The sequence below is a fragment of the Gekko japonicus genome, unplaced genomic scaffold, assembly GCF_001447785.1.
Source record: "Gekko japonicus isolate JY-2015 unplaced genomic scaffold, Gekko_japonicus_V1.1 scaffold5, whole genome shotgun sequence".
NCBI classification, from domain to species: domain Eukaryota; kingdom Metazoa; phylum Chordata; class Lepidosauria; order Squamata; family Gekkonidae; genus Gekko; species Gekko japonicus.
The window spans coordinates 3,135,278-3,158,140 of record NW_015168652.1 but is presented as its reverse complement, the minus strand read 5'-3'; the positions used below and the strand labels follow the sequence as shown (position 1 = coordinate 3,158,140).

Genomic DNA, 22,863 nt, shown 5'->3' with positions numbered 1-22,863 from the left:
AGCAGAGAAGAGTCAAATACTGACAGTTTCGGAATTCAGCCTTAGCTGAGAGCACTTTAACACAGACAGGAGAACTGGAGGAAAGTTGGCAAGGAAGTTTGGGAAGTAGGAGAAGACTCCCATTCAGTCCAAGGAAAGGGGATAAACCTTCTAAAAGAGAAGAAAATTCCCTACCCAGTCGAACAGGGAGATAGCTCTGAAGAGTGCAGAGATCCCTGCTCTGGGGTGATTAGAAACTGCCTTTAGAGACCTTAAAAGTCAGTTAAAAACTCAAGATGAGTACTGGTGTTTCAAGAGAAGGGGTTTGGGTACTAGAAAGAGTGTACCAGCCTTCTGAGAATACTCAAAGAAAGTGTACTGGAGTAATTGGGAGGGAAAACTGGAATGAAAGCCTCTCCGCTTAAAGATTTAAGTCATCTTAAGAAACTCTCATTAGCCTGAAATATAAGAACTAAAGTCCATGCATGTACTGGTTTTACCTCAGAAATTTCAGCCCTTTATTTCACCTGACCTTTCCTCTCTATGTTAAATAAAATATTTTGTTATTTTTGAATTTCAAAACTCAAGTGCCATTTAAGTAGTTTAAGTTAAAGGGTGATCCCAATTGTTCCCTCCAGTTCCTGGGCTGAGCCAACAGTAAAATATCATACTGAGACAGAGTGAGAAAGCCAGAGTTCTTCAGGAAAGAAGAAAACAGACCTCTAGGGCTGCTCAGTCAGACAGGGAAAGAAAAATGGAGGAAAAGTCTTACCTCTGAAGGAGGGAAGTGCACGGGGCTGTCATAATTGCCTAAGCTTGCTCTGGAAGTTGCTACCCATTCAGTAGTTGTGCATTTACACAGTTCTGCAACATCAAGCCAAATTCCACTACTATATCCTCATGACCACCTTTGGGGAGGATGCTGGATCTCCCTCCCCTTTGGCAGTATTTTACAGCCATTGTTGATGTTCCTTCCATGAGCTGTTGGAGAATAAACACCATATGTAATTCCGCTCACATCACCACAAAGATTATGCTTTTCAGTGGAGACAGTTGACACATCCAGCTGTGACTTTCATCTAGTAACTGCTCATGCAGGTAATAGTGACAAATTGCCAAAGGGCAGCCATTTGAGTCAAAACAACAGCCAATGCCACAGAGGTAAATTTATTGGTCTTCAAGGTGCCACAGGGTTCTTTGTTGACTTGACAGTGCATGGTGATTATCAGCACTAGGGGGTGATTTATACATTAAATGCTGCCGTTTGTACTGTTCATGTGAGTAGACTCATTGTGTGAGGGGGAGGGGAAGAACAACGTGGGAACCAGAAATTGCATCAACTTCCATGCTGCTCATATATTTCGTAAATGCAGTCAACCACAGAGGGTGCTGCTTCTGAGCACCTTTGAATTCCTGACTTGTACATGATAATGATCACTCAGTAATAAGCCTCTTGTCTGAGTGGAAATGAAAAGAAGCAAGAGGGAGGGGGTATTTTTCCAAATGGCTTCAAAAATTAAATACAATGCCAAAAGGACTCTGACGCAATTTTCAAATTAGCAATGTCTACTTACAGGAGCCGGCTGCTTCTTTAGTAGCACATATCTCTAATCAGCATTGTACAACAAGAAATCTATGATTTCAGTAAAATTGCAAGGGATGTGTAAAGTGGACAGCATCGGGCCATTGTTAAGTGTGTTCTCACAGACTGTAAAACTCCACTCGATAGTTTCTACATTGATGCCGCAACTCCTATAGTGATCATTAATGCTGTTGTTTCAGTGTGGGAGAAACATGGTGTCATCTAACGTCAGCTATGCTGCCATATAGTTTATGGGCCCGTGTTCTCTTTTATGACCTGTGTGCCAGTTGCTGCCGCATTCCAAAGCACCCCCTCTCCACCTATGGGCCAATCAGCCTGACTCCTACAGGCGGGAAAGAGAACCAAGGCAGTTAGAGCCGAGGCTGGGAAACGAAACCAATCTCACGGGTAATTGATGGGAAGACACTACACAGGCTGGCTACAAGGTCAGTGATAACGAGGGGGAGAAGCGAAGAGAAAGGAATGTGGCAGCAACTGGCACATGGGTCATGAAAGCGAAACCGGGCCCATAAACTATATGGCAGCATAGCTGACATCTGTATAGATCCCCTTTAAAAACACTCAATTCCAGATTTCTTCATTTCATGATCATTCATATTTTTCAATGTTAGAAATGTTTCCTCCAAGAAGAATGTAACCAGCAATGTAATTTTTTTCCCATTGCTGTTTGGATTATTAATCTCATTACTCTTGAGGAACAAGTTATAACTTTACTGATTACAAATTGCTACGATTACTGAAATGATTATGGAATTTTCTATTTGTCTTATCTGAAGGTTGGCATTGTAGCAGGGACTGAAACATTACTCTGGAGTACAGAAAGCTCTGCCTACTCATCTGAAAAAGTATGTTGGTATTTCTTTCATGGATATGTGTTTGTAACTCTCCTTTCATGTTATTACTCAGATTCTAATTGGAGCAGTGATTGCTATGGGCTCAGCAGACAGAGATGGCCGTCTACATCCTGGTGATGAGTTGGTCTATGTTGATGGAATTCCAGTGGCTGGCAAAACTCACCGATATGTGATTGATCTCATGCATAATGCAGCTCGAAATGGGCAAGTGAATCTAACTGTGAGAAGAAAGGTGCTACCCACAGGTATGTAATTTAAGAAACCAAATATTGTTTACAATACTCTGCCAAGACAAATAATGCATAAAAGCTAACATTTAAAGGAACTGAACAAAGTCTGAGTCCAGTGGCACCTTTAAGACCAACAGTTTTATTCAAGGTATGAGGTTTCGTGTGCACGCACACTTCTTCAGATACATTGAGATGGAAGTTACCAGTCCATACAATCTACTATTCCAAGTAAGAAATAAAGTACAATAAAGAGGATGTAATGCAAGTATATTGTAATGTAATGAATAGTAGAATGTAATGTAATTTGGAATGGTAGACTGGAATGTATTTCTTTGGTCCAGGGATGGGGGAGACACACACTGCACAGCCAGTTGCACCACCACAAAGAAGAGGACGCTGTAACTCTTGCCTCCACATTTGAGAGGAAACAGATGGAAAATAATAAGAGGGTCTCAGTTAATTACTCTCAGCATCCCACAGTTAAGAAGGGTACATATGCCCATCAGTCTCGGATTTTGATATACTTATTTCCTTCACTATGGCCCTTTTCAGACAGCCTATGTATTCCGTTTCAGGAACTGGTCACTAACAGATTTTTTCTGTCATGTCAGACAGACCCATTTTAGTAACTGGTCCCTGACGGAATATATTTACCTGTTCAGACAAACACGCTTCTGTTCCATTTGGGAAGCATGCCTGAACTGCTTTCCTCCAGTCTTCAGTCCTTCCTGACTCATACTGCTTTCCTCCAGTCTTCAGTCCTTCCTACTGCTTCTGAAGCCTTATGGGGTGCTGTATAAAACGCCCCATAGCGCTTCCTGCGATGACAGTTCTTTTTGTGCCCTTTTTCTCCTCACGCATGATCGTCCTCTCTTTTTTAACATTCTATTGGGAGCGCTATAGCGCTAAAGCAGAACTACAAATCAGCGCTATAGCGACCCCATTGAGATTCCTGGACTCCATTTAGATAAACTGACATTTGCTACTGCTGTCACTTGGAACAAGTACCTGATTGGACAGCGTGTTCAAGTGGGAGATCAGGAGCATAAGTGAATGGTCGATTTTTAAAAAGTTTGCTTTAGAGGAAGTGTAGACTCAGGCACACATACTCCATGGTTTGTGGGATTTAAGGGAGGAAGGAAAGCTTCCTGGGTTTCAAAACTGTCCGGTTCTTCCCCCCCCCCACGTTTGAACTCTGTATCTAATGAGCTCCTGGTTTCCAGGTGACAGCAGTAGCTAATGTCAGTGTATCTAAATGGAGTCTAGGAATCTCAATGGGGTTGCTATGGCACTGATTTGTAGTCCTGCTTCAGCGCCAGAGCACTCCCAATAGAATGTTTAAAAAAAAATCTGTCAGGGAGATCCTGCACATGGGAGGGAAATGGCGGGAAAAGAAAGCGGTGCAGTTTGAAATGACACACCGCTTCAGAGATGGCTCCTTACCGGAAGGGAAAGGCTGTGTGAAACGGCTGTCCCTGTACCGGTTTATTCCATGACGGTACAATAACGGTTTAGAAAGGGTAAAGTGAAATTCCACAATGTTTTCCCCCAGAATTAAACCCAAACAAACGGTGACCATATAAACTAGGCTTGTTATTCCAGTTTGGTCCTTGCATCTGTTAAACACCTTTTTTATGCTGTATGCTAATTTGCTGCTCACCTTCTAATTATATGTGTGGTCTGGTAACTTCCATTTCAATGTATCTGAAGAAGTGTGCGTACACATGAAAGCTTATACCTTGAATTAAACTTTGTTGGTCTCAAAGGTGCCACTGGACTCAAACTTTGTTCTATCAACTGGATTGCAGTCCTCCCAGTTTGGGGACTGATGTTCTTCTATTGCCCATTTTAGACTCCTGGAATCAGAAAAATCCTCTCCAAACTGGTGCAACGCCCCCTAGCAGCTCCCCAAACCCTAGGAAAATGGCCAGTAACCAAGGTAATACACACAGCACCAGATGATTAATTCTCATGGGGAAACTAGCTATGGTTCTGTTTGTGAGATTCTTTCTGTCCAGAATTCTTCTAGACATTTCTAATTTTTGTTACTTATTGTGAGTATTGTTATTTTTAGCACCATCACTGTAGCATGATGGTCTGTGCCTATCAGTAGGACCCCGTACTATGACCGCCCACATACAAAGAGGTTGCTGCGTACTCAGAAGAGTTCCCAGATATGCAGAACAAATATTAATTTTATTTCATGTACACAGAAGAAGTAACACTTCCACTCCCCACCCCAATGGCCCAGTAAAATTGAGAATGCTCATTGCCCTCCAGGAGTCATGAAATGCTGAAGACACTTTGGTGTACAGGGTGTACAAAAAGCCAGTGAAAACGGGCGGGGGAGCACTGGCCTGCTCAAGTTCGTAAATGTTTAATCTGGAGAGTGTCATATATTCATTGCCAGTTTTCACATACACACAAAACTCTCACATGCAGCACAGGTAGGGTAGATTAAACACCTTCCTCTCTACTCTATATTGTGAGGTTTGAGTTCAGAATATCAATGTCCTCATCACCCAGCTCCAGAGTTCAATAATTAACTCTACAGTGCTAGACTGCTGCAATTCAGAGCTAGGTAAGTGGGAAGCATCTGCCCCACAATCTTACATTGTGGCATTACAGAGGCAGAAGAATCCCCCCCCCATGTTTATACCACACAAACACAGGACCACAGTTTGTCATACGTGAAACACCTGTAATTACTAAGCACTGAACAAGAGAGGGGCCTTCTCTCTAGGGCTTTGACCAATAATTGCCAAGAGAATGAACTCCACTGCTGTGCTGACCATTTCATAGCCATGCTGATTATCTGAGCCATTACCTTCTGAGTAATATAGTGGTTAGAGTGTTAGACTAGGACCTGAATCCCCACTCTGCTATGGAAACTTGCTGGGTCACCTTGGGCCAGTCACATACTGTCAACCTAACCTGCCTCACAGGGCTGTTGTAAGGAGGCAAGGCAAATGATGTAACTTTGGGTTCCCAGTGGAGAGAAAGGTGGGGTATAAATTAAATAAATAAGTAAATAATAGCTATTGTTATTATTATTATCATCATATGATATTGTGTGTGGTATAGCTTGGAAATCCAAAGAGTGTCTGGCAGCTTTAAGTTCTTTTAGCGAGCTAGACTTATTTTTTTGGGCTGGAGAGCTCTGAGAGCTGTGACTGACCCAAGGTCACCCAGCTGGTTTCATATGGAAGAGTACAGAATTGAAACTTGTTCTCCAGATTAGAGTCCACTGCTCTTAAACACTACACCATGCTGGTTCTATAAATACTGGTAATGCTGACCAAAAAAAGCCCAAGAAAAGGTTGCAGAGGGAATGGCCAAGAGAAGCTACATAGATTATCAGAAGTGGCCATTTGCAGTGATTGTAAAGACAAATTAGAGAATATAAAATAATTAAGTCACAGCCTCATTTTGGTATCCATAGGCTCCGGTCACACGGCAGAAAAATGCGGGGGGGGGGAGCGTGACTGTTTGCCCCGGGGCAAACTAACGCATGGTTAAGCGATCAGACCTCCCGTGGAGGTCCTGTGGAGGTTCCGTGGAGGTTCCGTGGGTAGGGAGAGGTGCCGATCACAGGACTAGCCTGCGCGTAACAAAGAAGTGCGCGGTGCAGCAAACTGGTTTTCTTTTTTGTGTATGCACATGCTCCGACGAATGCACATGCTCCGTTGGTTGCGTGTGTGCATCCACGGAGACTTGGGGGGGGAACCTTTTTCGCAAGGGGACATGGGCGGGCGCCGGATGCCACCGGAAATGCAATCAGACGCCCGCCCTTGCCCCACAGTTTCCGGAAACTAGTACCTCCGAAGTTTTGCAGCGCGTTTTCGCCGGGAAGCCTCGGTTGTGCCACAGAAGCGCTACGCTTCCCAGATGTGCCGGTGAGATCGCGCCCGGAAAATCTGTCTGTCTTCCGTCTCTCTTGTGTTGCTAATGTTCCGTGTGACCGCAGCCATAATTTATTTCCTCATCCAAGCCTAAACCAATCATTTCCCAGGTTCCTCAGTTATGCCACTTAGTTTAACTGGGAAGAAGCCCTAAAGTGATTAGTTGTTTTTTTTAATATATTTTAGATTTTTGTAATGACATTCATTCCAGAATGGCTCAGGACAGTTTCCAAACACATTCAGCAATAATGTATCAATCAGAAAAATTATTCACAGTTGTGCATTTTAAAAAAAGAGGATGGCATCAATGCAGCTTAGTCACAGTAGTTAAAGCAGCAGGATTTAGTGGAATAACTTGGAATTAAGTCATTCCGTTTCTTTGATTTAGACTAATATTACCTGGATCAAGATCAAACTTCCCGTTTATAATTTTGTGGTTCACCCAGATGCAGATGGGCTGGGGAGGAGACGACCATTCCTTTGAAGAAAAATATAGGTGAGGGGAGAGGCTGTGGCTCAGTGGCAGAGCATCTGCTTGGCATGCAGAAGATCCCAAGTTCAATCCCTGACATCTCCTGTTGAAAGGATCAGGTAGGAGGTGACGTGAAAGACCTCAGCCTGAGACCTGGAGAACCGCTGCCAGTCTGAGTAGACAATACTGACTTCGATGGACCAAGTGTCTGAGCTTCATGTGTTCTCTCTCATAAAACAATAGTGGTAGCCAAAGGCAACAGTAATCGCCCTGAGCAGTCTGTGGAGATCATGTGAGCTTCTCTTCATCAGGGGACCTAAATGCAGGGGAGAGAGAAATTGAGTTCAAAGGACACAGGGCCACAGGATGTAGTCCTCTCCAAACCAGACTCCCTCATCCAAAGAGCCTTTTAATCTGTGAAGAGCACTGCTGTCTTGCAAACACTGTATCACTGCCTTCTCGCTGAAACCGGGGTGTTGTGTTGTGGAGGTCTCTGAAGAAATGCATTTTGTCCTGGGGGGTTTGAAAGGTGTCAGACCTCCACTTTGCATTTTAACAGTTTCCTCCACTCCAGGCAGAGACCAGGTGGGGGGGTGTACAGGATTCTGCCCCCACGCCTGTCTAGGAATGAGGGAAAAACTCCTATATGTTTACAATACATTAACAACAATACCCAGCTCTAGCACCTCCTCAGAGATGCACCCTTAAGGCTCAATGGTAGCGTGCAGCCCCAGCTAGGCACAGGGAGTTTAGCCTTGGAGTCCAGTTACCCATCAAACAGACAGTATTTATAAGCAAGAATAAAGTTTATTTAGTACAGGCTTGCAATCAGAATAATAAGAATTCAAAACAAGAAAACCTATGGCTCTTGGCCCTAACTAGACATTAGAGATATGCATAATTACCAGGAGGATCCATAGTCAAGAATGTCCAAGTATACAGTCCAACAAGATCCCACGGGATCTTCAGCAGAAATCCCATCTTTGTGCAAGTATGCAGCCATGTGCTCAGCTGCACCAAAGAATCCTTTGTTCTGCCTGGGACAGCCTTTCCCAGGCACAATTCAACATGAAGGAGAGAGCAAGAGAAGAAAACTGAGCTCTCTTCTAAGGGATCAGACAATTAAACCCCATCTAATTATGATCAGCCATGGCAATTAGCCAATCATCAGTAGACAGGGAGGTCCCAACTTTTGGGTTGTCATGGTAATGGGTGGGGATAGGCTAGGTCTGGGGAACACCCTCTTCAGCAAATGACCCCATAGCCCAACCCACCTTGGGCCTACTACGTGCCTGTTTGCATGTCAGCTAGGCATCTGCTCTTCTTCCAGCGTGTGAAGGAATGTTTTATGGCAGGCTATTGAGCCCATTTGGCTTCTAGAGGAAATGCACACAACAGGGGTTCAGCAAGATACATTCCAAGGGGAAACATGAAGCACACAGAAATTAATATTTCTATACGGGGGGGGTGTCAATTCAATTGCTTCCCAGATGTACCTCAGCTCACCTTCATAGAAATGCTAATAGATTTAGCAGGAGAGATAATGGGTGGGTCAAGATCTCCCCCTTCTCCTAGCAGTTATTTGGAGGAATGAAATGGTAGAGGGGCAGCAGGAAGGAGATTCCTGGAGATCTCCAGGAAATGCCTCTTTGATCTGTCATGATTGGGTCAGTGAGAGGAGAAACAGATCTGATAAAACTCAGGAGAACAAGGAGGAATTCCTCTTTTCCTTGCGTGCTGAGGCCATGAGAGCAGGCAAGACTCCCAACTAAGGAGGCAGCCATTGATCATGTGCCTGGCCTGGACAGCTGAACTGTGCTATGGAGCAGATGGTCATGGAACCTACCAGGGGAGAGGCAATCTTTGATTTGGTCCTAAGTAACACTCAAGACCTGGTGGGAGATGTAAAAGTGATTGCACCGCTTGGGAACAGTGATCATAATGTTGTTGAGTTCAACATTTGTATAAATAGGGAATTGGCCAAAAAGACTGACACAACCACCGTAAACTTTAAAAGGGGTAACTTCTCTGATATGAGGGGACATGTGGGGAGGAAACTGAAAGGAAAAGTAGAAAGGGTCAAAACCATTGGGGAAGCTTGTGGAAACTATTTAAAACTACGATCCTAGAAGCGCAAAAAAAAAATATTCCACAGGTTAGGAAAGGCACAAACAGGTATAGGAAAAAGCCTGCATGGTTAACAAACAAAGTAATGGAAGCCGTAAAAGGTAAAAAGGATTCCTTTAAGCAGTGGAAAGCTAGTCACAGTGAGGCTGATAAAACGGAACACAGGCTATGGCAAATAAAATGCAAGTCTGTGGTCAGGCAGGCAAAAAGGGAGTATGAGGAGCATATAGCAAAAAACGTAAAAACCAACAATAAAACTTTCTTCAAATACATTAGAAGCAGGAAACCAGCCAGGGAGGCAGTGGGGCCCTTGGATGACCAAGGGGTAAAAGGAGTACTGAAGGATGATAGGGAAATGGCTGAAAAGCTGAATTCATTTTTTGCCTCTTTTTTCTCTGTGGAAGATGAGAAGTGCTTGCCCACTCCAGAACCACTGATTTCAGGAGGGGTGTTGGAAGACCTGAGTCAGATTGAGGTGATGAGAGAGGAGGTCCTAAAACTGATAGACAACTTAAAAACTGATAAATCACCAGGCCCAGATGGCATACATCCGAGAGTTCTGAAAGAACTCAAATGTGAACTTGTGGATCTCCTGACAAAGATATGTAATCTTTCCTTAAAATCTGCCTCCATTCCTGAGGATTGGAAGGTAGCTAATGTCACTCCCATCTTTAAAAAGGGTTCCAGAGGAGATCCGGGAAATTACAGGCCAGTCAGTCTGACATCGATACCGGGTAAATTGGTGGAAACCATTATTAAGGAAAGAATTAGTAGACACATAGATGAACAAAACCTATTGAGGCAGACTTGGGGGGGTCAACAGTGGGAGGGCTTCTAATGTCTTGGCCCCACTGGTGGACCTCCTGATGGCACGGGTATTTCTGGCCACTGTGTGACACAGAGTGTTGGACTGGATGGGCCTTTGGCCTGATCCAACTTCGGCGTCTTTTATGTTCTTATGTTCTTAAGGGAGTTTCAGGGTAATGTGAACTATGTAGAGATCTGTAACTTCCTAAAGCTGAAGAGCCTGCCCTATATTTTAACATCTGATAGGGCATGTATACAGAAAGGGACAGAGGAATTGTGTTTTTACCAATTTCTTTTGTATCCTTAGCTCAATCTGGTGCTGTGCTAAAGGTATGCTTATGAACATTTTTAAAATAAATACTTTATGACTTTTGATGCTGGTAGTGGTTCTCTGTACCACATACTCCACCTTCTCAGATGTACTATTTTAGAAAGAGTGCCAAGGGCAAGGCAGACAGTTGGCAAGGGGCTATTCCTCCAGGGGCTCGCAAGGCAATAAACTGCCCCTGTGGTGACCAGGTGCTGGGCATTGGGAGATACAGAGGCAAGGCCTCAGAACTGGGAAGGGAAATTGGGAGCCCTGACCCTCCCAATGGGCAATTCCTTACAAAGGTCAGGTGGTGGTGGCAGGCTATGCAAGAGTGAAGGAAACGCGTCTCCAGGTGTTGAGAAGAACCTAGGAGGACAGGGCAAAATAGGGCCTGCAAGCCAGAGCAGGCATGTTCCACCACAGGGTCTAAAAGGGTGGGGTTATTCCAGCTGAGAAGCTTCAAGTAGAGAGAAGAGACTGTTTTGCCTCACCTGCTTCTTCTTCCTTCCTTTGGGCTGTTCCCTTCTTGCTGTGTGTGTCTCTCTCAGGTTTGCATTACTGGGAAAGGAGTCAGCCCATTGCTCTTCCTCTGTGACCTGTGCCCCAAACCTTAGTCTTGCAAGAGCCTTTTTCTGTGACAACTGACTCAAAGGCATCTGGCCCTTCCCTTGCCTTGTTACCAGCTACCATAGCTCCCTTGAGTACCTCTGCCCTGGCATTTTTTCAGGGTGGCAAACCTAGGCTATGGGTCTGCTGCTGGTGGGGAACTGCTGCATCCTGATTGCATGTGGAACATTTTGAAGGGATGCTGTGGTGCTAGCTTGGGGTCCTAGCCACAGTGTGTGTGTTTGTAGGCCACATGCAGCCCGCAGGCCATATGTGGAGTGCCCAAGAGCTTACTGAGCATGCTTCTATGATGCTTTGATAGCTGTTAGATTCAAGTTTTATAGCTCTGTGTCAAGTGCACCACAGCAAATTAGTTGCATTTGCCCTCTCTCCCACTGGTGAAGGCTCATATGCTCTTGCGAAATAACAGCCATTGCTGCAGAGGTGGAGGTTGGGGTTCATGGATGGATAATAGGTTTTTCCAACTTTTTATACCTGTGCAATAGAGGCTACTGTGAGACTGGGAGAAATGGAATAAGTTCAGTCATTAAACCACTGCAGAGTGAAAAGGATACCTAGGCTAGCTCACTCTGAGAACATTTAACAGTCTGGATTCAAAGAATCATAGCATTTTCAGAACTCCCTTCAAAAAAGAAAAGACAGTACAAATCAGAATTGTCAATATCTGAAGCCTCAATAGGCAAAAAAGAATGGTATTTCAAGGGAAGGAGGAATTAGAACACTCCTTTTTGCAGAAAGCATAATCATACTTCAACTTTTTTTTTGAATAGATCTCAGAATAGATGGAAATCCAATAGCGATATAAAATCTTTTCCCTGCTTCATCATTTTTTTCTGTACTTAATGACAATCCATAGCAGTCATTTATAGGAAAGAAGCAATTGGTAATGCAGAGGGGTAAGATTATTTTCTTTCAGTTTCACCCACACTGAGTTAAGCAGTATGCAGCCTTCTAAAACATGACAGCCAGCAAATGAGACCTTTCTTGTCTCTGACACTTTCACACACACTAAATAATACACTTTCAATTCACTTTCAATGCACTTTGCGACTGGATTTTACTGTGTGAAATGGCAAAATCCACTTGCCAACGGTAGCTGAAGTGGACTGAAACTGCATTATTTAGCATGTATGAAAGTGGTTCAGTAACTTCTGGAGATTTTCAATTCTAATTCAGCAGAATAATGATTGTTTGTTTTTCTTCCATCTCCCTTGCATTAATCATTTTATTTTTAAGTTGTATAAAGACTAGAGGACATGCCAGCTCAAAAAAAGTTTTCTCTTTATTCATGTTTTGCTTCATTCCAAGAAAAAAAGCCTCCCTGAAAAGAATTTTCAGGTTTTTTAAAAAAAATTCAGCACATATTGTGGGAAAGAAAACTAGCCATCTATTTTGTAAAATTCCACTTTATTATTAGAAATTAACAGTTTCGGTTTTAACTGGATGTGTGCTCAACAGTGAGAAGTGTTTCAGGGACAGCCGACAAGTGCCTTCCCTATTGGAAGCAAGATTTAGTTTTACCTTTACTAGAAGCAGAAGGGAAGGGGAAAGACAGGATGCAGCAGAGGCAGAGTTGCTTCCTTATGTCTTAATAGGTAGAGGTCCAAGAAGCACATTGCTAGAAAATGTAATAAGACGCAGTAGAAGAAAAATATATAATTCTTAATTATGTGGCTGGGAGGGCTAGGCCAGTGTGGGGTTTGCAACTGCCCAGTTTCGATGCTGTTCAACTTATTCCAGTGGACTCCATGAAGAGTTTGAGGGTCTGGCTGGACACCTCGCTTACCTTGGATGAAACAGGGTTTTTTTCTATCTCCAACAGGCCCATCAGTTTTCCTCCTACTTGTCCGGGTTTGACCTGGCCACAGTGATTCATGCGATAGTCACCTCCAGACTAGATTACTGTGATTTGTTCTACACAGGGCTGCCCTTGAAGGCACTTCAGAAACTTCAGGTTGTTCAAAATGCAGCTGCCAGGCTGTTTACCAATTCACTGTGGCTCATACACATGAAGCCCAATTTGCAGCAACTGTGCTGACTTCCAGTTGGTTTCTGGATCAAATTCAAAGTGCTGGTGTAAATGTTTAAACCCTAAATGGTCTGGAACCATCATATGCAGGGCTATTTTTGGGCAGGAACGCACAGGAACAGAGTTCCGGCTGGCTCCCGAGTTGGCCACGCCCAGCAGGAACTCTAATGGCTAATAAGCCACACCCAACAGCTACATAAGGGGTGTGTGGCCTAACATGCAAAGGAGTTCCTGCTACAAAAAAAGCCCTGGGTTTTGACAACAAACAAGGTAAACAGAATAAGAAGCAAAAGGTGGGTGTGGCTGGATGACCATACTTCTGGTAACATGGTGGTGTGGCCTAATAGGCTAATGAGCTGTGCTGTCAGGGGTGTGGCCTAACGTGCTAATACGTTTCTGCTGTTGGGTGTGGCCTGTTATGCTAATGAGTTCCTGTTGGGCTTTTTCTACCAAAAGAGCCCTGATCATATGTAAAGGACTGCCTCACCCGTTATGACCCCCGCAGTATCTTCATTCAGCCACATGCGGGGTTTTGGTGGTACCCGGCCCTCAATTTGTCCATTTGAGTGCAACAAGGGTGATGGCCTTTTCCATTGTGGCCCTGACCTTGTGGAATGCCCTGTCTGAGGAGACTTCTGCCCTGTGCCACTCGTCTGCATTCTGCAGGGCATGTAAGACAGAGGTATTCCACCAGTTCTAGTTAGGCAACAACATGGTGGATTTTTATGCCAAAAGCTGTGTGTTGAGTTTTAATTGGATTTTATTAGAGTTATGGTTTTATCATTGTTATTGGTGTTTCATTGTTATGTTGTTAGCCACCTCAAGCCCCATTCTGGGGGACAGGTGTGATAAAAATTTAATTAAACAAATAAATAAAATAAACTTAAATTACTCTGCTCTCCTACTTTAGAACTCATGTAGTGTTCCCGCTAAGCTGAGTTAGTGTGAGCTAGCTCACAGTTTTTTAGCCTCCAGCTCATGCATTTTTGTCTTAGCTCGGGAAGGATGGCTCCAGAGCAAACTGATTTATGCAGTAGCCAAATCGCTTGCTCACAACTTTAATGTCAGTAGCTCACAAAGTAGAATTTTTGCTCACAAGACTCCACAGCTTAGAGGGAACATTACTCATGAGTATATTAAAGTATATAGAAGTACCATGTAAATATACCTAATCCTTTTGGAACAAGGTGGATATAGTATTTTATTTATTTATTGTGAGGTTAGGGTGGGGAAAGGAGAACCCTGTATTGAACTCTTTATAGGAAGGATGGCATACAAATATACTAGATAGATAACAGCTGGGGTAGTATTGCCACTAGCCACAAATCTAGGTGTTATTCAGATAACTAGTTTTTCCATCAGTGGATGGATATTCAGTACTTCATTCCTTGGCCTGAATTCTGAGCTTTTGTTACTTTTCTACATCATTTTAGAGGCAGAAAATAGAACAATGTGGAGGTTACCCTTAATAGGAGCTAATGGTCTCCTCCAGGCCTCTCTGATCTGCAGAGTGAGATAAATGTATGGTCTGATCTCACTGTTTCTCTTGCTTCTTACAGGTGCCTTACTGCCCACATTTCAAGGATTTCCCTATGTCCCTTTCTTTCTCTTAGCAGTCATTTTGCTCCTGTTCCTCTGATCCTTAAGACGTCTGGCATAAGGAGCAAGATAGTTCAAGATTCATGTAGTGGTGGAGGGAAAACTCATATATTTATAGAGAGCCAGTATGGTATAGTGGTTAGAAATGTCAGACAAGAATCTGGACAAGAATCTGGAGGATCCAGGTTCGAACCACTCTCTGCCATGAAAGCTTGCTGGTTGACTAGCCACACACTCTCTTCTACTTCACAGGGTTGTTGTGAGAAAAAATGAGAAGAGAGCTTTGTAAGCTGCTGTGAGTCCCCTGTTGTAATCTTCATGTGGTTTCGGTTTTAGGGGAACCGTGTCCGGAGAATGGCAGAAGTCCAGGCTCTGTGTCTACGCATCACAGTTCCCCAAGAAGTGACTATGCCACATATGCTAACAGCAATCATGCTGGATCAAGTAGCAATGCTACACCCCCAGAGGGCTTTGCTTCACACAGCTTGCAAACAAGTGATGTCATTATCCATCGCAAAGAGAATGAAGGATTTGGTTTTGTTATCATCAGCTCCTTGAACAGGCCTGAATCAGGATCAACCATAAGTAAGTCAAATCTTATCAATTGTTCCTTTGCAAATATTCTACCAGACATTATACCTTACCCATCACGTATGCTTGTCACTTATCTGTAGAGTTCGGTAGTGCTAATGTTGCATCCCATCCCATTTGTTTATTCCATTTTTGTCCTTTTTCAAATGCTCTCTGCCCAACAACCAGGATTTAAAGAGTTATGTCTGGCCAGGGTCCAACATACCTACGGGACTGCCTTTCCCAGTATATACCCCAGAGAGCACTATGGTCTGGGTCTCAAAATCGGTTAACCCTTCCTGGCCCGAGGGAGGCCAGGCTAGCTGCTACTAGGGCCGGGGCCTTCTCGGTGGCAGCCCCTACCTGGTGGAACGAGCTCCCGGAGGAGATCAGGGCCCTGCGGGACCTTTCACAGTTCCACAGGGCCTGCAAGACAGAGCTCTTCTGCCAGGCATATAACTAGGGGCCGCTGCCGTCTTAGTGCATGGCCCATAATGTTGACATCAGCAGCTGCCTCGAGAATGAGCAATATACATCTCATTGGTTTATCTTATCTGCCGCCAGTACTTTGTAATATTTGTAATGCCTTATTTTAATTGTCGTGTTTTAATTCTGTATTATTTATGCTTTTATCTTGTATTGTTGTAGAAGCCGCCCTGAGCCTGCTTTGCACGGAGGGGAGGGTATAAATGTGATTATAAATAAAAAATAAATAAATAAACTTTCTGCTTTTCCATTCTCTAATCTGTGATACTCAGCAATTATAAAGCGATCAGTAAGTAAAGGTAAAGGCTTTCCTTGCTCTAGAGCTAGTTGAATCTAGGGGCAGTGCCATCTCTGTTTCCAAACCAAAGAGCCAGCTCTGTCCAAAGACATTTCCATGGTCATGTGGCTGGCATGACTAAACGCCGAGGCACATGGAACACTGTTACCTTACTAAGCATTATATACATTAAACAGCAAGGGGAAAACAACAACAATGGATTTAATATGCAGGAAACTTTAGATCATGTACAATATTGGGGATTGGTATGTGCTTGTTCATTTTCATGGCTTCTGTGCAGTCCCACGTGGGATTGCATTTCTGCAGACCAGCCACAGAGAGGAGCTAGCAAGCTTCTATTTGAAAGAATCTTCTAGAGTCCCAAGAGTGTTGTCTGTCCTCCTCACTCACTGTGATTTCCTGCTCAGAAATCGTGTGATGTGGGAGGGGTGAGCACTCTTAATTTAGTTCTCATTTTGCCACCAGTGAGAGAGGATAAGTTCAGTGAGCTTCCTTTGGACATCCTGAGGGGGAAAAGAAAACAGCATTTATTAACAGCCAGCTGAGGTTTTTCTACATCTTTACCTCATGATGGCCCTTTTCAAGAAATGCAACACGTCCACTTGCGAAGCCTGTCATCGCCTCATTCCAAAGGCGGGAGAAGGACAAGCAGCCAACCTGAAGGCCGCACTTCGGGAGAAAGCCCTGCAGGCTCCATTGACTGAATCGGAGGAGAGACAAGACACAACCGAAAAGTCTTCTTTGGTCAGTTCCATGCCAGTTCCCCATTCTGCCTTGCCCACCACACTATTTCCAAACCACCATCTAAAAAGGCTAGGAATAAATCCAAGCACATTGGATGCCGTGGTTCCTGATGCCTATGATGTTTACACCACAATGGGGCTCCTGGGATCAAGGTTACCCAGTGCCATGGTATCCTCCCTCATGTTCATTGAGAGACGGGTTCCACAAATCTGACAGACATCATCCTACCTGTGACTCAAACTCGTGATGCTCTGGTTCCAAGATTGGCTTTGACAGGGATTCTGACCATTAATTGGAACTGACATTGATGCTGTCCTCAAATGACAATGTTGGAGAACCTTATGCACCGTCACCGATGGATGAACAGAAACCTTACGGGGAACCACTCATAAGGATGGCAAAGGCTCTCAATTTGGAGTATCTTTCCACAGAGCCAAAGACAGAAGACCCTCTGATGAAAGTGCTCTTCGATCCAGAGGCAGGACCTGTGTCTCTACCATTCCTCCAGGGAACACATGAAGTCATCATGTCTGCATGATCCAGGCCTACCTCAGCACCAGCCTCATCAAGAAAACTTGAGAGTCTTTATTGAGTAAAAGAGTCTGACTGCACCTACCTATTCCAGCACCTGAAAGCCAATTCATTGGTGTCGGAAGTACTACCTGCTAGGGGTTGTTCTGATTCCATGTCCTTGCCTCTGGACAAAGAGTGGTGTGAAATGGATGTTGTGGGACACAAGGTCTACTTGTCTGGGGCGATGGTCCCCCAGTAATTTACTTGGCTATTATGAGTCGCTATCAAATGCTACTCTGGGAAAAAATGAACCAGTTCATTTAGGTCCTTCTGGAGGACAAGCAGCCCTTAGCTAAGGCTTTAATATCTGAAGGCAAATGTTTAGGGAAACAGCAATTAAACACCTCACATCATGACACAGACTGTCATGGCTGGGCAATGACATCTGGTCTAGTTATGAGAAGCCACTAATGGCTTAGGGTTTCAGCTTAACCTCCTGATACAAGGGCTATACTGGAAGAACTCCCTTTCGACGAGAATGAATTATTCAGCAATCAGACTGATGAGGTCTTGAAAAAATCATTGGGAATTTCATCAGCCACCTCCCAACAAGCACCCAAACAAAGATATTGGCCAAGGGGGGGCCAGCAGTTTGGCTACTCTTAACCATTCAGGTACACTAATTATAGACCCCAAAACCAACCTTATCAGCCATATCAGACACCTGCTAGGCCCCTATATCAACAACAAAGCCAGAGCAGGAGGCAGAATAGGTTGAGGAATAAAACATCCTCTTCCTCACCTAGGGATCAACTTCCTAAGAGTTCTGTAGCCCCCGACTAGCTGACAGGCCGGTGTTTCTCAACAAGTTGTCTAGTTTCTATGATTTTTTGTTAACTGTTACTAATAGTTCTTGGATTTTATCAATAATAAAACATGGTTACTTTTTGGAATTTTGATTTTTGCCTCCGTGCCACCTGCCTGTAACTTGGGAATCTCCAGATTCACAGTTCTTGTCACATGAATTAACTTCCCTGATTCAAAAGGGGAGCTATATTGCAGATTCCATCAGATACAGACCTCAGGGGATTTTATTCAAGGTATTTTGCAGATATTTAAAAAAAGAGGTGGTAAGAGACCGGAGGGCCTGGCGTGATCTCGTCCATGGGGGTCATGAAGAGTTGGACTCGACTGTGCGACTGAACAACAACAACAACAAAAGAGACCCATACCGAACCTTAGAGGCCTCAACAAGTTCTTGCATGTACCTAGGTTTAAGATGCTTTCCATGCATCATACCCCTGCTTGGAACAGGCTTGTGGTTCATAATAGTGGACCTAAGAGATGCTTGTTTTCACATGTCCATTCATGTGTTGTACAGAAAATGTCTTAAATTCTGTTACAAGTGCACATTTCTAAATACACAGTTTTGCCATTTGGCTTGGCCTCAGCACCAAGGATTTTTACAGGTAGTTTTACACTTACGATTACGAGGATGTGTGCTGTATCCATATTTGGATGACTTGCTCTTTGTTGGCAGCTCTCCTGACACACAGACTAAAAATTTGAGATATACCCTTTGTATTTTTGACAGTCTAGGCCTTTTAATCCATATAGAAAATTGCTTCTGGTCCCTACACAATCCATAGAATTTAGAGGGGTGCTATTAGACTCTCAACAAGGGAAGGCCTTGCTCCCATTTCAAAGGGTGGAATGCTTAAGGGCACTAGTCCAATGTTTCTCACACTGCAGGTTCAGTTCCATTAGAAACATTTAGAAACTATTGGGACATCCATGACAGCTGTCACACCACATGCTAGATTACACATGCGATCATTCCAGAACTGGTTCACCAGATGCTACACTCTTTCCAGATAGGTCCTTTGGACTCATCTTTCAGTCCCTAGGTTGGTGCTGCAATCCCTCTCTTGGTGGTTGTCTATTTTACACCTTTTTGTAGGGACACCAATGGGGACACAACGTCATAACATAGAAGTCTTCAAGCTCACATCCCTCATGGATTGGGGAGCACACTGCAGTTCTCACACTGCCCAAGGCCTTTGGACAGAGGCTGAAACCTCACTTTACATCAACATTTTAGAGCTCAGAGCTGTTAAGCGCACTCTCCATTCTTTTGCAGGCTTTCTGCATGAACGTTGAGTGTTATTGGCATTGTACTACACCGCTGCCATGTACTACATAAACAAGCAGGGTGGTACAGGATCTCTGCGCAGAGGCAGAAAGGATATGGCAATTTGCAATACAACACAACACAACATACATCTCACTGCCATTCACATAGCAGGTGTTCGAAGCACAGTAGTAGATACATCAAACAAAGATTTATAAGGGTCCCATGAATGGTCTACTAAGGATCAATTCCTACTACCAATCTTCTGAATTTGGGGATTCCCAGAAAGTGAAAGATTAATAACTGGAGTTAAAAAACTAAATGAAGTTTCCTACCAACAAAAAGGCATACATGAAGAATTCATTTCCTTCTTCTCAAAAATCTACAAGAAAGAAAATTTAACTGAGTTTGGACTAGATGAGTGTATAAAGGAAACATCTGTACCTAAATTCACAAAAGAAGATAAGGACATCTTGAATCAAAACATTATAGTACAAGAGATTTAACAAGCAATAAAGAGATTTGGGGGGAAATAAAGCTCCAGGCTCTGATGGTTTATCGGCAATGTATTATAAGTGTTTGGAGGATGAACAAATGTTGCCTGTGCAAAAAGTGATGAATCAAATAAGTGAAAAGAAAACTATATCACAAACATGGCAAGAGGCACATATAACTTTGATTAATAAGGAAGGGAATGATCCAATGTTACCACAATCGTACAGACCTATATTGTTGTTACAGAGTGACTTAAGAAATAACAAAAATAATCCACTTTGAACAAACCGGTTTCGTCCCAAAGACATACATGAAAGACAGTCTTCATTTTATAATTGATGCAATGGAATTTCTTGCAAAGTAAAGAAGAGAAACCAGTTTTTATGTTTTTAGGCACTGAAAAAGCCTTTGATAATTTGTCTTGGACTTTTATGCTAAAATTATTACAGCATATAAATTGCAGACCTAGATTCTTGAGCTGGATTCAAGGTATTTATACAAAACAAAATGCAAAACTTTTAGTTAATGGCATGTTAACTGATGGATTCGAGATATAAAAGAAGACAAGGATACCCCTTGTCACCATTATTATTTATCCTTGCAATGGAAACTTTTGCCTCTAGAATCAGACAAGATCTAAACATCAAGGAACTGAAAGTTGATGGAGAAAAATGTAAGGAGTTATGCAGATGATGTAGTACTGACAATTTAAAACTCACAAAATATAATACGATCTGTTATGGAACATATAGAATAGTTTGGTTCTCTTTCCAGATTTAAGATTCACAGGAAAAAACTAAAATTATTTCAAAAATGTTATCAAAACAAGAAGATAATATTAAATTAGTCACTGACTGTGATTTTGTCAAATATTTGGGAATAAATATGTCCAGGGGGAAAGAAACACTTTTTCAAAATGACTATGAAATAGTTTGGAAGAAAATTCAAAATGATTTTGGCTCGGGAAAATTTCTGCAATAAAAATGAATATTCTCTCCAAAATTAATTTTCTATTCCAATTGAGATACATAATAAGATACTGAAAGACTAGCAAAGACAGATAAGCATGTTTATATGGAATGACAAGAAACCAAGGGTTAGATTTAAAATATTACAAGATGGGGGGGGAAAGAGGAGGACTAGCAGTTCCTAATATCAAGCTGTACTATCAGCAGTCTGCCTGGCTTGGATTTCTGACTGAATTAAAAAACTGAATGAAAGACTGATGAAATTGGAAGCAGCAGATTTGTCTGACGGCTTACATAGATATCTTTGGAGTAAAACAACTAGGAACACAAAAAAAACCCTATGAGAAGTTCTGGTCATGTCATTAGAGACAGTTTATTGAAAAATTGATGGCCACAATACAAGAATAAGTCACCCAATATCACATTAAATGTCACCATTAGATGCTTATCATGACAAACCTGAGAGGAGAAATAATGACTTTATAACATATCAAGATATGATCAATAAGCATTGGAAAATTAAATCTTGCCAAGCTATTAATGAAGAAAGAAAAAAGATACAACAGAACATATCTTCAACTTTCATTGAGACTTAAAGAACATATGCATCAAGAAGAGACAGACTAAGAAATCAGTATCAATTTTAAAAGATAATATTGAACAAAAAAGATAATCTTCTAGGACATATCTACAAACATCTTCTACAATATGACTCAGAAACAGAACATGTCAAGATATGTAGAAATGGTCACAATATTTCATGAAGGAGATTTCATTTCAGCAATGGGAAAAGTTATGGATGAAAGATTTTAAATTTACAGCGAGTCAAGCACTTAGAAAAAGTTGGTATAAAACTTTTTATTATTGTACATTACCACAAAAGACATTGAGAAGATGGATAAAAACTATAAAGAATTGAGTTGGAATTGTAAAGAGGTAGATGGTACCTTTTACCATATGTGGTGGTCTTGCAAAAAAGCTAGCAAATATTGGATAGAAATACATACTCATTTTTTAAAATTGAATATAAAATTTACTATGTTACCAGAGACAATGCTACTAGGAATTCGACCGGCAAATTCAGACAGTGCATGAACTTCTCAGATACTTGTTAACTGCAGCAAGCGTAGTATTTACAACGAAGTGGAAAATCGTCGGCTTTCCAGCTCTTGAGAACTGGATAGACAAAATGCAAGAATATGCAGTTATGGCAAAACTGACAAGTTAATCAAAGACCAAAAGATGAATTTGAAAATAACTATCAAGTCTTCTGTGATTACTATAACTAATTTCTATAGTCATATATTAGAATGGTTTAATATTATTTGATAGTTTTAATTTGAAAGGATATAATGTTTTATATTACTTTTATTACAATAAACTTATGTTAAAATATGTTAAAATTATATAGAAAATATAATGTTTTATTATAAAATAGAATAAAAATGAGAAAATGGTAGAATGAGTAAGTTGTTATAGTTGCTTTTTAAGCTACCATCTCGTATATTCCTTGTATATACACATGTATTTTAATCAAGGATTGTCCTTAATATCTGCAAAATTGCCCTCGATATTGTGTTTTTGTAATCATAGCTTTTATTCATTTCCCCCTATTTCTTTTCTTTATTCTGTATTCCATGAAAAAGTTAAAATAAAATTTATTTTTTAAAAAAGATTGTTTTGTTTACATTTTGTGATTTTTAAAAAATGCTTTAGTTTTGAGGAAAGTAGACTAGAACTAATCCATATACCGTTTAGATATCTACAAATGAGGACCCGCAATACTCATGAGGGGGAATCCTTCCCCCATCAGTGCCAATTCCCCTTAGGGCTTGAGGGGGTGGGAGACTAGCAGGGGGAGCCCATATTACTCTCAGTAGCAAGTCTGGTATGGCTCCTGAACCCGGTGTCCTCCTTTTCCACTGCTCTTGTCCTACTCCACTACTGTTACACCTGGCATAGCTGCTGAGCATCTTCCACCACCACAAGCTGGGGGGAATCCCATATCCCATCCCCAGCATCAAGCTTGGTGTGGCTCCCAAGCCCAGCATCCTCCTCCACCACTGCTGGGCCTGACACTGCTGCTGGCATCCTCCTCTGCCACAGCTGAGTCCAGTGC

The 22,863-nt window shown here is 42.3% G+C and overlaps 1 protein-coding gene across 1 annotated transcript in view; it reads left to right on the top strand.

The window, feature by feature from the left end:
- MAGI2 (membrane associated guanylate kinase, WW and PDZ domain containing 2) overlaps positions 1 to 22,863 on the top strand; it is a 959,850-nt gene that overhangs the window by 852,614 nt on the left and 84,373 nt on the right. The window contains exons 15-16 of the mRNA XM_015415060.1: positions 2,489 to 2,681; positions 14,876 to 15,124. Of these exons, the coding sequence (XP_015270546.1) occupies positions 2,489 to 2,681; positions 14,876 to 15,124 (442 nt within the window). The remainder of the gene's footprint in view (positions 1 to 2,488; positions 2,682 to 14,875; positions 15,125 to 22,863) is intronic.